General features: G+C 36.1%; 1 protein-coding gene across 3 annotated transcripts in view; it reads right to left on the reverse strand.

Moving 5' to 3' along the window:
- Positions 1-18145, reverse strand: part of LOC145681617 (uncharacterized) — a 164471-nt gene that overhangs the window by 46395 nt on the left and 99931 nt on the right. For all 3 annotated transcript variants that reach the window (XM_081753238.1, XM_081753237.1, XM_081753239.1), the window contains 2 exons: positions 5330-5919; positions 2020-2157 (listed from right to left, as the gene is read on the reverse strand). In XM_081753238.1, coding sequence (XP_081609364.1) covers positions 5623-5919 — 297 coding nt within the window. In that variant the 3' untranslated portion in view covers positions 2020-2157; positions 5330-5622. The remainder of the gene's footprint in view (positions 1-2019; positions 2158-5329; positions 5920-18145) is intronic.

Genomic DNA, 18145 nt, shown 5'->3' on the forward strand with positions numbered 1-18145 from the left:
CGGAGATATTTTCAAAAAACTTCAGAATAAAGAGACGCGTCATTTATTTTGCTCATAGTAGTACCTAACTACCCTACCAACCCTGCAAGAGAATAAAGTGGAAGCTCGCCTCGGCCAGCGCATTGTGACCTTGAGCAGCCATGCTACGTGCCGGTAACTATGTCAGCGTAAATATTTATGGACACCTGGTATAAACACTGCAAATTTTCCAATTAGTGCTTGCCCGTCTTCTTTTGAATTACTTCTCTTTTAATCTTGAAGCTATAAAATGAATAATTCTAGCATTCCTGACACATTCTAAATTCTAGGTACATCATTTGTCCAGAAGGTTCCAGGATTTTTTTAAAAAATTCTTTAAGTAAGATATTAAAATACAAGAAATGAATGTTATGCTGTTCTCTAGAAGTGTGTAATAACCGGGAAGAATACTTCCATCAGAGTGTCAATTCTATTGAAAAATGGATCTGAAACGACAATAATAAACCATGACAGCAGTCAGATTTCGAGCAAGGTCCAGGAGGATTCCAAAATCCGTAGATGGCACTGTTGCCGGTATTGTGTCTATGGTAAGGGTAATCCACCATGTATTTCTCCATTAAGGCAAAATCACCATTGATGATCTTTATAATGATAAACTCTATGAAATCCACCGCACATTAGTCCGTCAGCATCCATCAATGGTCACTAGATACGATGTTCTCATGCTACAGAATAAGGCATACCCACACGTCACTCAAAGAACGATGAATACTCTTCATGAGTTGTAATACGAAACCCTTTCCGACCACCATATTCTCCTGACGTCTTTCCCATCGACTACTACCTCTTCCAACGTCTCAATGACTCTTTTGGCAGGGCGGAATTTCCCTGATGACCGGGCGGTGGAACGTGTGATTGACAACTTCTCGGTATCGCAGACTTCAGATACTTTCGTCATGGATTCCAATCGTTGACTGAGCGAAAGCCAAAGTGTGCGGCTGCAGACAAAGGCTACTTTGATTAACTAGATATTGTAGTTTCCATATTTGCGTCTTTTGAGTGATACAGGTCTAAATTGCGCTAAATTATTTTTTACGTAACATTTAGAAACTGATAAACATAAATCTGCATTAAATGAAAGTAAAAAAATAACTTGAGCAGGACTTCTTATGCTATTTGTTGTGGATAATACAGAGGCCTGTGGGCCTGTATCAGTTTCCTCCAGATTTGCGCAAGAATTCATAGAAGTAAACACTACTCTACCGTGAAAATTAAGAAGTACCTCTGTAATGTGTTTGTTGATAAAGTACACATGTGAGCAGATACAGACTGAATCAACGTTGGGTAAATAATCGTAGACGTGCTAATCGGGGTCGTTGAGAGAATTACGAAAACGCGACGAATGAAAAGAAACATGGTTTTAACCGACAAGAAGGGAAGGTGTGGAAAGGTTTCTTGCTACATGATTATCAGATAGAAGACGTACGCATTAGCCCAGTAGTATACACAAGATAGGTTTGGGGTTAACCTCCCCTTCAGCAAGATATCAGTAGAAACAAACACTTACTATATTAAGATAAGTGGCTAACTTCTCTGTACGCCATTGCACGAACCTCAAGAGAAATGGTTTTTCCTTTAACTTTGCTACTGTAATGTGAGCAATTACCACTCCCAAAAATTGTGCAATTGATAAATTGTGCAATTGGGATTTGATTTCACAAATACTAATTATATTTGCACTCCGATTTCTAAGTTAAAATACTGTCTAATATTGGAATTTAAAAGTTGAATGGTACGGTATGTAAATAAGAGTAAATATTAGTTTGGAAATGTAATTTTGCTGCCCACTAAATGAAACATGGAAACACTTTTCGATGCGAAATTCATCTGAAACAATACATTAAATAGTATTCGTGCTAGCCGCAGCCGCTCAATTATCCTCATCCGTTTCTTTAAAAGTAGTTTGATTACAATAAAAACCTAAAACTTCCGACACATATTTTAACCAGACAAAAAGACTGTGCAAGTGACTGTACTTACTTTTTGAGACCCACCAAAAACTTCCTTCCAGAAATGGTAGTAAACGCGTTACACACATAAGAAACTTCTTTGCTTAACTTACGACTTACACTAGAAACCTTCAATAGTAGTCTCAACATACTGGAGTCAAACAGCACCCTAAAGGAAAAGAAAGAAAAAAGTTAGTATGTTAGGTGTAGAAGTCTTTTGAAAACATTAAATTAGTTTTAGCGATAAAAGTCGCATTGTAAGTAACGATAAAGTCTGCTACCTCTTCAGTAACAGATTTTAACAAAAGGAAAGTGTTGACTATCGAAGATGCGCATACATTCCTAGCGTCAAAATTGAAATAAAGTTCTCGATGCTAGTTTGAAACAAATTCCTGCTTTACTACTCATCATGGTTCCTCAGTAAGGTATTACTTTCAAAAAATAATGGGGTTCCGAAATGTGGTATTTTACATATGGTAGACAACTACAATGTGTAATACAATCAATAGATGGACGGAAATCAAACGTACAACCTCACAACCTCCGTACGTGTACAGAAAATATGCACAGGTCCTGTATGTCAGGATATAATGTGTTGTTAAAGGATATCATGTACAATCAGAGTAAGAGGAGGTGTCCTTTGACATTGGAAATTTCTAAGAATGTACGACTATTTTATTTCAGTGAAGAGTAATACAAAATTTGATAAAATATTATCAACATGAGTAATGAGGTGGCCGATGTTTCCGGTTTTACTGTAAGATCAGTTCTCCGAGAAAGCAAACAACAAGGAAGATTACTAATGCCATATTGTAAGATTGTTAACAAAATATTTACAAAAAATCTACAATTTTAAATAAAAGATGATTGGTTGGTTGAAGGGATTGGATTATATTGACTCTTTCCAGCACTTAGACTATATGAGACGTGGGCCTACAATTGAGGAGAGCTATGTAATAAGGGCCTATAACGAGAAACCATGTTCTCAGAAAATCGCGTGTAAACATTTCAAATATAGATATGTATTTTTTTTTATTTAACGTTTGTATATGTGCACCCTACAAGAGAAACATGGATTTATTCTTTTTCTTCTACAAAATACAAAGAAACTAACAGTCTGTTTCACTATAACATAAATATGAATATTTTTTTTAAAAAGTTTACAATAGGACCTTTTTAGAGAAAACGACTTTGCAGGATTCTCGCGTATATGTATCGCAGCAGTCGTGTGATACACTTTGTGAAAAGGAGTTAAGAAATGTAATTGCAAAGTAAGGAATACAGTATAAAGTAAACAGAACAATACGTATATGTGTAACAATAATACATTAAAGTAGTCAATTTATCATGTATGATAGAAACTGGACATGTAACAGTCCTGGACACTAGAAACAGTTTATGCATTATGTCGGGATGGTAAAACACGATAATGAAGATCATCTTCTGCATCCCCGCTGTTTGATTCTTGGTTTACGGTTTGGGTTTGACGGAGCACTTCCTCATACCAATCAACAGCATCTGGGTCCAGAAAACGGAACAAACTCCGTACGTATTGTTTTTTGGCTCCGTACACCTACTCTGTAGTTTTATTTTTATTTTATTTTAGTTCAATCACAACACAACAGGCTCTAGGCCCAATTATTGTGTTGTCTTTGATAACGAAATACATAATAATACAAAAGAGTGAGATATGCAAATAATTAAAAGAAATACACTTTACAAAATAGACGATTTAAATATACACATTCATCAGTGGTGCCCATCCCCCCTTATGTCCATGACGCAACCCCCCCCAATTGTCTACCCGTAGGTGTTCTTCCATGAAAAAAATCTTTTCGATTAATTTTTACACTCCCTCAAACATATTTATACAGATTTTTACCCCCCCCCAAATATTTCAATGACGCACTTTGCGTCATAGCCCCCCCTTGTAGGCACCCCTGCATTCATATTGTCTTTGCATATGTGCTCTTTATATGCCGTTTCCAAAACTTGCCTGTTTAATTGTTCTTTTGTACACACTTTCCTACATGCTAAATATATCAATATTGAAGTCTTTTTCGACTTCATTGTGGAAAGTGCTTATCCTCCATATAGGAGATTTCCGAAGGATATTTTGTTCTTGCCTTTCTTTGATAAAACGTAGATGTGTTTCCTATCCTCGTTCTGGTTGATGGAACTTGGAAACAAAGCAACAAACGCAGCTCAATAGAGTCAATCTTATCATGTATTAATTTATATAAGAATATTAGATCATTATATCTTCTTCTTTCGTATATAGTGGGTAGTTGATAATTTTCCAGTAACTCTCTGTAAGATTCATATTTCGGGTAAAGCCCAGTTTTCCTGTACGTTAGAAATCTTAGGAATTTTTTCTGTATTCCCTCAATCATATCACAGTATTTTTGCATATTTGGTGTCCACACAACAGTAGCATATTCTAATTTTGACCGAACGTAAGTGAAATACAATTTCATTAAAGTTAAATCATTACGAAACTCTTTACCTAGCCTCATGATAAAACCAAGGTTTCTATAAGCCTCGCTCGTAGTAGGTCTGAGAACACGATATATTTTTGTTCCTTTGAACTACTTCCGTAAAATTGAACAAACAAGTTTTCTTGTTCCCCAGCATTTAAAGTCTTGCAACATTTATCTTAACAGCACCTGTTCATTAATGCAAATTGCTTTTCACTAATATATTTGCCACTGATGGTTGTATAGCTCTCATTTAAGTTCCTTTTCTTTTTCTTTGCATTAGGATCGCTTTTAGACTGTCTTTTCTGTTTCTTCGGATTATAATCGAACAAGTGCTTGAACAACTTTCCTGCCAACATAACGGCAGCAAATATTCGCTTTCGTCTCACGACCACCTCTATTCCTTCACTGTAGCAACATTAAGACTGAATATATCGGAATGAAATTTTGCAGATGTATAGAATTAATACCAAAGAAGTTTAAAATGTAATCTCCCTAAAAAGGACCTATGCCGGTATAGGTCCCCATTACATAGAACTCCTCAATTTAAGATAGAATCCAAATCATCATAATACCTTGAAATTTATAGAATTCGAACCACATATATATTCCCGATAGATAACTCGGGGCTCCCGCAGCATTGAAGAAAACGCTTAGTATTAATCAACATGAGAGTCTTTTTCTGATAATTAGTTGCCAACACTGTTGGAAAAGAGCTTGGCAAGTTTACTACGAGTGTAAGTTACTACAAAACTGTTTAGTATCCTTCTTTTTGTCGCTCAGATTAAATCTATAAACAACTTGAAGGAAAACATAGAGTGAAAAAAGTTTATAACGTGTCTACATAGTTACGTAATTACTTACCTTCTTTCCCTAATGGTTATTATGGAGAGAAACTTCTCAGTGGATATTTGTTGAACACACTTCATTTTTATGAAATTTGCATTGGCGCAATTTCACTGCAATTTCAATTATTTAAAATTCAGTACTCTAAAGTTCTGTCACTATTTGCACTGTTCTCTCGAGCACTTGTCCAGCTTCATTCTCACCACACTGGTTTCATAAACACTTTGAAAGATGCCGGCACGTATGTAATTAATTTAAGATGGAAAAATCATAGAAGAAAATCATATGAAAACAGTATCCTTTGATGCTAATCAGTAGTCTTCAAATGATGACTCTAAATTGTACTTTTGTGCCACCGAATTTAAGAAGAACTTTATCTGTGACTGTAACAAAAGTCGGAACGTAGGTTCCGTTATGGCTCTTTGACTCAAGTCTAACCACAACAACAATCCTATGAAGAACTGAAGACATTTTTCTCTGGCCTTCCTCCTCCAAAATAACAATTCCTTCTCTTGATCGTGGCACGTGCACTGTTGAACTAGAGCTCTATCTAGAGCTGAATTTTTAAACGTGATTTTCATACTGGAATGCATTGACGCGGTAGGCAACTGGAAGATTAAAATGCAAGTTTATTAGTGTGTTAGTAATAATAATAATAATAATAATAATAATAATAATAATAATAATAATAATAATAATAATGTGTGTGTCCCTATGTGTGTGTGTCATCAACTTTTCACATAGAAAGAAGTTACCTAAAGCGATCAAATTTTGTAAGTATATAGATCTTCATCATATGAAATCACATACGAATCTGTTTTTTAATTTTCGATTTTCGACTCGGGGAAGATTAGTAGAAAATCAAAAGCTATGCAAAAAGAAAAAAGTAACATCTTTTTTTTCATATTTGTTCCATGTTTATGTGTCTAGCCATAGCCACGTCTACACATCTCTCTAGACTCGATTCTGTTCTTAATTTCTTTATTGCAATAGTACGCTTTCGTGCTCCCGCACTTTGAATATTATGTAAGGAGGAATTCTTTCTTGCGACATCTTAATATCCAGACTCCGGGAGTACGTAGAAACAATAACTCTGACCTGAAATTTCTTCATAAAATAGATAATGGAAACTTAAGATCGGAAACATCACTTCAGGAACTATCCTTGCATGTCCCTTCCCGTATAACCCGGAATACCCACCTATTCCATGATACAAGCCCTAGGTTGGCAATAATATAGAAGTCTTTTTTTTTTTTTTTTTTTTTTTTTTACAGGATATTTAACTGTTATAATTTCTAACAACTGATGTGGACATTTTTTCGAGCTACCCGGTGTTTGAAAGAGCAATTAAACTAGCTTTGACGATATAATATTACTTTTACATTCTTTGTGACACTGTTTTGTTTCTTGTTTGTTTTTGTTTGGTTTTATGTTTTGTTATTTTGTTTTGTTTTCTTCTTTGTTTGTTAACATTTCCCTGTGTGAAATAGCAAAGTTATGCTGTATCTGAGAATTTGTTCAATAAATAAATAAATATTCCCATTCCTTGCATGTGACTAGCAAAATATACTTGTAGAAAAAAATACTAGTTTGTTGAGTGGGGTCATCTACACAAATGGTATCATTGATAATCACATCCTATAGTTGAGTAGAATCATAGGTGGAACCAGAAGGGGCCAGGGAGGGCCATCCCCCCTAGAAGCAAAGCTGACCCTCCACAGAATTTTTCAACTGGACGAAAATAATGTTATTAATTTATCTCAATTTATGCATAACAATTTTAGTAATGCTTACATTCGACATATTTAATAGTGTCTATATTCGTCCGCCCATCGATTTTTCTTTTTGAAAAAAAATATGCTTTGGTGTCTGGATGTAATAAAATCCCTGGACTAATGTGATTGTCGGCAGTACAGCGACCTCTAAACTTGCGCTATATGCTATTTTTTTAATTTGATAGCTTCATTAATGTAAATTATTTTTGTATTGTTTCAAGTAATAACAATTTTGACGTAGTTTTTTTTCTTGTTTATATATGTATGATAGATCAGTCTTATTTTTATTTTATTTATAGTATAGTAATGTTTGAATAATTAAGATTTTCAGAGCAAATTATTAAGGTACACTAAAAAACAACAGAAAGGAAAGAAATTATTGTACCTAGGGACAACCATAAATCTGATGATAATCGATTACTGCCAACTAATTTGTTTGTTAAATTAAACAATTATAAGTACAATACAGAAACCATAGCTTGCTTCCACGTTCTCAAGAGAATGCGAATTTTTACATTGTCAAGTAACCTTCTAAATACAAGGAATATAATGCTATATAAAACAAATAATATCGCAGTTTTATCACATTGTTTCCTGAAATAGCATGCAATAAGTATTTAACTAGGCATATTGGTTTTTAAAAAATACAAATTTGTAAGTTTATTAGGACTACATCAAATAGCTATCATCATATGCAAAGTATTGTCCCTTGGTACTTGGATCGCCCTATTTATAAATTAAAGTAAATTTAACGAAAGGAGTGCATAATAAATTAAAGTGATCAGAATGTAGAAGCAACACATACGTAGGTATCTTAAATATGCTGGAGCATTTACTTGTTACTTCCACTTATGCGCAACCAAGAAAAACTCTCCAAATGTCAGCAAGAAAAAAAAAATACTTTGATATACGAAAAACATATATTGCCTCCCAGTCCACTTGTATCTCTCTATATGCAATTACTTTATGTTACCCAAATGAAGTATAGAAAACTGAATTCAGTGATAGGAAGGCAAAATTGGTACGAAATTCAGGAGAGCTGTAGGTGCTATGTCCTCTGGTACATTGTGTCCCTGGAAAGCCCCTACTTTATGTATCTTCACAGAAAAAAAATAAAGGACTAGATTGTTTTTATAAGAAAGGAAAGAATACAGATAAAGTGTAAGTTCAAATCTTTAAGCCACATTAATAATTTCACTGTTAAAACAAGTATAGTTTTATTAAGAAAGTGCACAAATGTCTGTCAAGTTACTAAGATTGCATGCGGTCCAGATCGGGTGGACTTTCCATGAGTGCGCCATGCTACAGACAAAACACAATCATTAAAAAAAAAAAAAAAAGATTTTTTGAAGATTCGTGGACCTCTCCGTGGATGCCCCCTGGCTGTAACCATATTTTCTGACTTCTTATACTTTATAACTAAATAACTAGAGAATTTAGAGAACTTAATGAGAAAGCGTCTATATCTTTTTCTTTCATAAAAACGGTACCTTAAAATCTAGAATAATTTACACAAAGTGTTTTCCTAATTTTGAAACCTTTGACGTTAGGCGTGATAATTAATAGCATATCAAGACTTAAGAAAAACTAAACATAAAGTTCAATTTTACTATTACTGAAAATCAGCAACAAGTTAAACAATTTTAAATACATTTGATTTCAGCACCTCACAACAATTAGAGTACAATATAACCTTCTCCCTCCACTACCACTTTGAAAGAGTAACATGTATAAAATCCAATAACATTCATTGCCTGGAAAAACTTCACAAGGAACATGGCCCGCTATAAACAATACCAACTTCCCCTTCACTCTTTCTTCTACATGCTATGTTTCCATTTGTCAATACAGTCCCCCTAGTACTATGAAACTCTCTTCCATGGTAGAATGGGAAAAGATTATGTAATTGTCGCTTCTTTACAAGAATATAAACAAAAAAAATCAGTAAAAAACACGTTATAAAATTTACTTTTTGAGGCTCGTTTTGGCACCCCCTGACTATGGCGGCCCGGATTGCCCGGCCCTTGGTCCGCTCCTGAACGCCAAAGGCGTTTCATTTCTTTTTTATTTATTTTACTCAGTGACAAGAGGAAAGCCAAATGCATTGTACTTTATTTATTTATTTATTTCATTTTCCTTCTTTCAAATATTTTTCGATTCCCGGCGGTAGCTCATGTGGTTCGGATTCCACGTTAATTAGTAGATCCCGTCTCATATAGTCTCGCTGCTGAAAGGGACGTTAAACTCAAAATCAACTCACCTGAACTCTTTCAAATATTTTGCGTAAACCATACCCTCCCCATGCGAAGAACGGGCATTTTAGTTAGTAAAGAATTTAGTGATCAAAAAATCTGTTTTAGAAGCACCCTCCATTAAATTGCTGATTTAGGTAACTGAGAAAACTAAATACGCTTGTGCTTCAAACTCAATCCATCACAATCTGTTCAATCCTAATCCTACAGTAATTTTCTGAAATTAAAAAAAAAAAAAAAAAAAAACATTATTTGTCCTATAATTTCAATTAAAATCTCATAACATTTGTTCACTTTCAACCTCTCATCTCTATTTCAACCTGACATGTTGGCAGACTTTCAATTTGTTATATGTGATATTTTTAATTCGTAAAAATTCATGTGTTTTACTTTATTTTTGAAAGTGTAAAAGAAATAATCACCTTAACCGCTGCCGTCAAATGGGATGAAATCGGACGTAGGAGTGTAATCGGACGGTTGCAAGTTATTTTATTGTTTTCGTAGTTTAATCTGCTGTTGTTAAAGCTAGACAGTCGCGGTTTCGGCTGGTGGTCAATTGATGGTCCCCCATGCATTGTATGTAAATATCGGAACAATAATGTTATTTACCACCCCTGTACACATGTGGGAAGAAAGAAGAAGTGTATCCTGGAAAACAACGTGATTGGAGATCAAAATTATAAACTACATGTAACCTATTAGCAAAAATAATAACCCTCAGTTACTTGCTAAGAATATACGCTGGTTAGACAAGCAAGCAATAACCAGCGTTGCCAATGTGTGTGTAATTACACAAAATGCGTGCAATATTGTCCAGTGCGTGCATTTTGTGTGTAATGCCAATCTGTGTGCATTTTGTGTGCAGTTTGGCACAATTCAAAATTTTGATCATTGATGATTTTTGCCAAGTTCATTTCATTCAAACATTCATAATTTCCATTTTTTCTGGAAATTGCCTTCTAAAAACTACGAGCCCAATGTCTGACTCCTGGGCGACGCAATAAAACCTTTCTTCCTTGGTACCTCACGCTTGTTTTTCAGAAGCGGGTGTCATGAGCGTTGGCCGACATCCCCACGAAAGGCCGTTTTGTCTTTTTTGTTTTCTCACCACTTTTTTCAAGAAAATGCCATTTTGCAAACAGATGAACGAAAGAGTGAATGAGAGGGATGGGAGATCTTTTATTGAACGAAGGAAAAAATTAAAAAAAAATAGAGAGAGAGAATTAACCAAGTTATCTGACTGAATCAACTGGTGTGGTTTGGTTAAGGTAAAAACTTGTTAAGCCCATGTCCTATTAAAAACATTAAGTACATTGAAAGTAAAAAGAAAGTGACAATGGGCAGGGAGAAGATGACGGTTTTACTATAATAGTAATAATAATAATAATAATAATAATAATAATAATAATAATAATAATAATAATAATAATAATAATAATAATAATAATAATAATTCGCTGAATCTTTGAACAATGACTGGTCGATGTACGTACGTATAGATATGTACATCATCAAACATAATATACATATAGATATGTTGTTATGTATTGTGCAATTTTGTGTGCACTGTCTTCCAGTTTGTGTGTAAAATTGTGCAATTTGGGCGGAAGGTGTGTGTAATTTCGCTTGCCGTGTCTGGCAACACTGGCAATAACCTTTCATCTTGCAACGTCGTGTATGTTTGGAAGCGGAGTAGAGTGATCAGGTGATTTCGGACGGCGCCACATTACTATTTGGCGTACAGCCAATATGAAATTACGATCCGACGCGACTTCAAAAGTTTTATTCGGGTTGTGGAAGAGGGAAAGCTGTCCTATCGTAAAGCAGGCATGCTTATCAGGTGCCGCTTTAGATAACAGAAAACAAGCACTCCAGAACTATGAGAGGCCGAACTAAGGTTGCCAACTTTACTTAAGAAAAAATCGGAACGGGATAATCGGCGATGGAGCCTTCCTTTCACCCCCTCCCCCCGGAGACAACTACACGTACAGCAAGTCATTCAAAACAATGTAAATAATCAGCTGAATAAACGAAACTGAATGAATGTGGCACCTTAATTTTTTATTTTCCTACTCACTGCTTATCACTATGTATAAGCAATATTCATAACGAATTCAAACCAAAGTAAATGCAATTTATTTAACATAAACAAAAGTTAGAGAGAAAACTATATAGAATGTTTTATCACAAACAAATTAGTTACTTTAAAGAATGACAAACAGAATATCAACTAAACAAGTCTTTTCTTAGGCTGTTGCCTTTGGTAAACTTAAAAATGCAAAGGAAGACTTTGTGTTCTTCCTGCAGAATTTAGCTTTTTCTTTTAAATGTACTTTTCGGTACTCCTAGTAGCTTTGATCAATTTCTTGTTGCTCTTACAAGTTGAGATAAAGTCGGCAAAAGACACGTCCAAGTTTAAAGAATTGAACAGCTCAGCTCTCATTAAGCCGACAGAACAGCAGTTTCGAACATTTGTCCGGAACATGAGTCAAATTAAAACACAAATTTGTTAAATTGATTCTATACATAAAACTATTCGTGTAAAAGAATAAGTTATTTCTTCGTAAAAAGGGCTCAGTAAAATATTAATTAACTTTGAAAAATCGATAAATCGGGACAAGATGCGTCCCGACGAATGGGCGGTCGGGACGCGGGACAAGTAAGTCAGAAATCGGTACAGTCCCGAAGAATCGGGACGGTTGGCAACCCTGGGCCGAACTGTTCTAACAAGTAAGTGCAGAAAAGGAAACCATGTTAGTGCATGGCATTCTTAGAGCTGAAAATTGTGGTTTCCGCTTTACATCTGAATATATAAGGTATCTTGTGAAAGGATATCTGGATGATGAAGTTGGCAAAGAACAGATTTTCCGAGTGTTACTTAAGCCTCGTGAAGTAAGGAGTAAGATATGCTGTACTTCTACGAAAGCGTATATTAATCTGAAGCATTGATGGACAATCGGAACATGATTCTGTGTAATACTTTTTCTTGCTTTCTATCCTTCTATCGCCTCAAATCAATATGTATGTTTCTTTTGAAATTTACAGGTATTCGTATGTCACTATGTTAAATTTGGTTGTAAATATGTAAACGAAACTAATAAAGCATTCAAATAAATGTCCGACATACTTCCATTTTGCTGTCAAATATTGTTTACGGTCCGATTTCACACCGTAGTAACACAGCTTCGAATTATTATGCAGAAATGTTATAGTGTCCGAAGTCACCTCACCACACGGGATGACATCGGACATATTTTATGTTTTCTATGTGTATAGTTGGTCAAAAATTCTTTTCCTTCGTTTGTTGTATTTCTGAAACATATCCCCCACGATATACAGCTTTACATTAACAAAATAATGTAGCGTAGTTCCAGCACAGATGAAAATGTCCCATATCCGTCCGATTTCACTTCATTTGACGCTAGACCTCTTTGAGAGGCGTTCTTTCCTAACATAAGCTTTTTTAGTACTTTGCTTTGTCATTTTAATCTTTATTTTATGTCACATTTTCTTATTCATGGCTCACCAACATAACCTATTATTTCCTTTAAAATACAGCTCAAGTATTTACTCTGTAAAAGTATCAAATACACAGGGAACTGTGTGAAGGTTTGTCAAAATTTCAATTCTTCAAATTGCTTTTTCTTTCTCTTTCTTTTTTTAGATAGAAGAAAGTAGTACAGTGCAATTAGATTTGAACCCGGTCACTCAAAAAAAAAGCCGAAACTATTTCTAAAATAATCATGATACTCTATTCGGTAACTCAGAGAAAGTCCCAAAAAATCTCGCGTTGAATTTCATCACTTGACCGCCATATTGAATAGCCTATTTCCAATGTCAAAAGTATTCGTGGAAACCATAGCATTCATTTTAACTGACTATAATACAGGTTGTAAACACAGCACAGATATAAACCATACCTCATCGAAAACATACTTAATTAGTTGTTCTTATTGTGTAAAAGTTGAGGAAATTTACATTTTCCCGAAAGATAAAAAAGGGAAATTCTACAAAATTTCTTAGAATAGAAGTGAAAAATGAGTTTTGGGATTTTTATTACAACATTGTAGTCAGAAGAAACAAAAAAAAAAGCTATCCAAAACCTTTACTAAAATGATCACGATACTTTGAAAAATGAAATGAAATTTTTTAGTTTTACGTCCCATGGTTATGCCGGTGAGGCTAAAGGAGACGGTGATGATGAGTAATGAATGAAATGATGGAATGAAGAAAGTGGGAGGAAACGGGAGAACCCCGAGGAAACCCACGCACACGGTGTTTGTCCACCACAAAGTTCACTTGGCGGGGTTCATGATACTTTATTCAGTAACTCAGAGAAAGTCCAAAAAAATTCCGTGTCGGGTTTCGTCACTATGGCCGCCATATTGGGGCCCTATTTCCAACGCCAAAAGTTTTTGTGGAGATTAGCATTCACTTTAACTGACTATAGTATAGGTTATAAACACAGCTGAGATATAAAATATACCTCATTGAAAAGATATTTAACAAGTTGTTCTTATTGTATGAAAATTGAGAAAATTTTCACTTTTACTAGAGGGAAAAAAGGACAATTCCATAAACTTTCTCAGAACAGAAGTGAAAAATTTTGTATTTTGTTCCTTATTACATTATTGTAGGAAGAAGAAACATAAAATATGTGCAAGTTGTTGGCTAAATCTTTCTTAGTAAAACGTTAAAATTACACAATATTAACACCTTCTAAAACTGGGATTTTAAACTTAGGTTCTTGTAATGCGTTAAATTCCTTCTTGTCCAAATATTGTAAAATTTTCACCTGTGCATCCACAAGTTTTGAAATAAGTTATCAAAGGATAAGCATTTGAAAAGGCTTCAATATCTCTTACAAACAAAGATGTTGACTGTTTTGGGGAAGGGGAGAAGGGAAACCCCCAAAATTCGAGTTTTCTTTTTTAAAAAATGCTCTATTCTTAGCAAGCCAGATTAGTGGGAAGACTTTGACATGTATACAAAATTGTTGAAAAAAGTCATGTTTAGTAACGTATAAATGTTTGAGCTAGGAAGAGTCCTAAAAAGTAATTCTTTATTATGTAAAGGTTTCTAATTTAGATAATTTTGATTTGAAAGTAACTTACGTTTACTTGAATCTATTCCAGACGAGGATGTTTGGCATCTTAGAATGTCTCTTCTTCGATATCCTTTTCAGGAACTAGCAAATTTCCATCCACTTCCTCTTCATTTTCTATGTTCTTGTTGGTACATCCATGCCATACACAGTACACACACACGATTGAGCATTTTAACATACCTCTCCGCCACTTAGAACTTCCTTCACAGTCGTCGGTACAGGAAAGTTGTTATGGGAAATAGATAACTATTGACTATCTTCAAACCCTAGCGTAAAATGTCCATGTTAACACCACGCCATTGCTGCACTTGATAAAAGACTCGGAGTGAATGCTCACGAACGGCTCCTGTTGTATTAGGAAGTACAGCTAAGTTAAACTGCACATGTATAGGTTGTTTCGAAATTGTTTTCTCATATAGTTGGTGACATAAAATGTCCAAGTTCCCGATATCTTTTGACCCATACAGTGACAGAAAGAAAGATTCACCAGCTTAAGCCACAGCTTTAGCTGACACTCGAGAATTATTGAAAATATTTAGTTTCTCTCTAGATTCCTTATTACTCAAACTTTTTGTAAACAGAGTTAAAAAACAGAGCAGGACCGATAAAATGACGAAACTGAATCGCACCCTGTGAAGCTGTGTACAATTAGAAGTAAGTCTTTCATATCACCTATATCATCTTGAATAGTTCCAAAATGGTGAATCTTGTCTGGGCAAGTCTTCGTTCCTGGCATCATCATTTCCAAAGATGTGTCTGGTGCAGCAAGGGCAACTAGAAAAACTAATAAATATTTGTTTTCACCAATCAAAGTAACTCTAAGGCCTTTCTTGGCCTCTGTAATAGCCATGGTTGCAATCAGCATATCAAACTCTGCCTTGGTCTGGAGTACCTTGCATCCTGATTTCTGGAGATGCTTACTCCAAAGATGGCTGAATCTCATTTTGTTGCTGTGATTTAGTATAAATTCAGTCTGCCCTACAGTAACAGTAATATTACAGGGTAAGATTCAGAAGTAATGAACCTTACTTTATACTGACGCGTGCGCATCCTGCCGCGCGCTCCGCTTGACAACGACGGTGGTGGTGAGTGTTGGCTATAGAGCGCAACGCGGGTCAGTTGGTTCCCAGCTTTCGGAGCAGTAGCATCGGCCTTAACAGTAGCCTCTATACGGTGGTGCGTGATACGGAGATATGTAAAGTTCGTTAGAGCAACGCTACGCGACCAAATTTTGCTTCCGGTTGGGCAAGTCTCCTTCCGAAACGTTCGCCATTCTTCAAAAGGCGTTTGGGACTGAGTGTCTGTCCTATTCTCAAGTGAAAAAGTGGCACAAGGCTTTTCGTGAGGGCAGGGAAGAAGTGACTGACGAAACCCGGTCTGGACGCCCGTCGTCAGTCCATACTGACGTGAATGTGCAGCAAGTGCGTGAGTTTTTGAACACGAACCGGCGTTTGAGTATCTACCAAGTAGAGAAACCCTGCTTACCGGAGACAACGGTGCAACGCATTGTTACCGAGGACTTGCACATGCGGAAAATCTGCGCGAAATTTGTGCCGAAAGTTTTGACTGAAGAACAGAAACGGAACCGAGTGCTCCGATGCGAAGAACTGCTGCAATTGTGCGAAGGCGATCCTGCCTTTCTCGAGAAAGCAATAATCAGCGACGAAAGTTGGACTTTTCAGTACGATCCAGAAACAAAACGACAAAGCGCTGACTGGCACACCTCAAACTCATCCCGTCCCAAAAAAGCGCGGATGAGCAAATCGAAGACGAAGACCATGCTTATCGCCTTTTTCGGAGTGATGGTGATCGTCCAATACGAGTTTGTCCCGCCCGGACAGACTGTGAACGCTGCTTACTACCAGGAAGTCCTGAAAAGTCTAAAAAGAAGAGTCGCGCGCAAGCGCAGGGACATGAAGGACAGCTGGAAGCTTCACCACGATAACGCCCCCAGCTACACCGCCTTCATCCTCACCGACTACCTGGTCCGAGTCAACGTTCCTGTGATACCTCAGCCTCCCTACAGTCCGGACTTGTCGCCTCCTGACTTCTTCTTGTTTTCTCGCTTAAAATCAGCGCTGAAAGGAAAACGTTTCGACTTCATCGAGGACATCAAAGCAAATGTCAAGGCAGCCCTTGCAGCCATCCCGGAACAGTCCTTCGGGGAAGCCTTTGAGTCATGGAAAAGAAGCCTATAGAAGTGCATTGATGCAGGAGGAGCCAATTATGAAGACTATTAGTCAGTTGTACCGATCAGCTCAATAAATCTGTCTTTTTGAACGAAGGCTCATTACTTTTGAATTCTACTCCGTATCTTCTAATTCTATGTCCACGTGGCAAGTCTTTCCTGCACATCGCAGATACTCCTCATCTTTTGTCCTTTTACCTTCGTTATTTCCATCAAAAACGAGGAGAGTTTTTCCGTAATGTGAAACAAAGTATGAGGTATATTGCTGACATATTTCTTTAAACGTGGCTGGAAGCTGCCGTACAACACGATGCAAGAGATGCCCACCATCAGATATGTGGGATACACCCTGTTTTGCGGAACTAGTTGTTTTCTGGGTCAAAATTCAGGACAAAACGGATATTGTCGATGATTTTGTACCTTTTCTCATTAGACCTCCTTCATAAAATAAGGAGAGAGGTTGAGTTGATTTGGATGCAGAAGTGAAAATCTTACAATATAGATCAAGAGGGAATTTAATGCACTATATGATTCTTCAAAATCCCAGTTTTTAAAAAATATTAATATTAGAATGTAGCCTATAATTTAATTAGAGTGCAGCCAATAATTTTGTACATATTTTATGTATCTTCTCCCTACAATGCTGTAATAAAAATCCCACAACCCAATTTTTCACTTCTGTTCTCAGAAATTTTCCAAAATTTCCTCTTCGTTCCCCTTTCGGGAAAACGTCAATTTCTTCAATTGTCATACAATAACAACAACTAATTAAATATCTTTTCAACGAGGCATGGTTCATATCTCTGCTGTGTTTACAACCTGTATTATAGTCAGTTAAAGTGAATGGTAGGTCCCCACGAAAACTTTTGGCATTGGAATTAGGCTATTCAATATGGCGGCCATAGTAACAAAACCCCGACGCGGGATTTTTTGGGTCTTTCTCTGAGTTACTGAAGAAAGTATCATGATCATTTTAGAAAAGATTCCGGATTGTTTCTTTATTTCTTGTCCCAACAGTGTTGTAATAAAATCCCAAAACTCAATTTTTCACTTCTGTTCTAAGTAGTTTTGGAGAATTTCTCTTTTTTCCCTTTCGGGAAAATTTAAATTTCCTCAATTTTCATACAATAAGTACCAACGGCGCCGATTTCTCTGTAAATTTGGGGGGACCCATTCAGATGCAGAAGGTATACGGTATATATGAAGATTTTAAAAGAAATTGCACTCAAATTATGCCAAATATTGTATATTCTTAAATACAATAGGAGGCCCATATAAGCTTTTGGGGGCCCCGGGCCCCCTCGAACCCCCAAGGATCGGCGCCCTTGATAAGTATAACTGATTAAGAATCTTTTCAACGAGGCATGGTTCATATCTCTGCTGTGTTTACAACTTGTATTATAGTCAGTTAAAATGAATGCTAGCTCTAAGCAAAAACTTTTGGCATTGGAAATAGGCTATTCAAATATGGCGGCCATAGTGACCAAACCCGATGCGGGATTTTTTTGGACT

Source organism: Thermobia domestica, chromosome 3 (genome assembly GCF_964235325.1).
Source record: "Thermobia domestica chromosome 3, izTheDome1.hap1.1, whole genome shotgun sequence".
Taxonomy (NCBI): Eukaryota; Metazoa; Arthropoda; class Insecta; order Zygentoma; family Lepismatidae; genus Thermobia; species Thermobia domestica.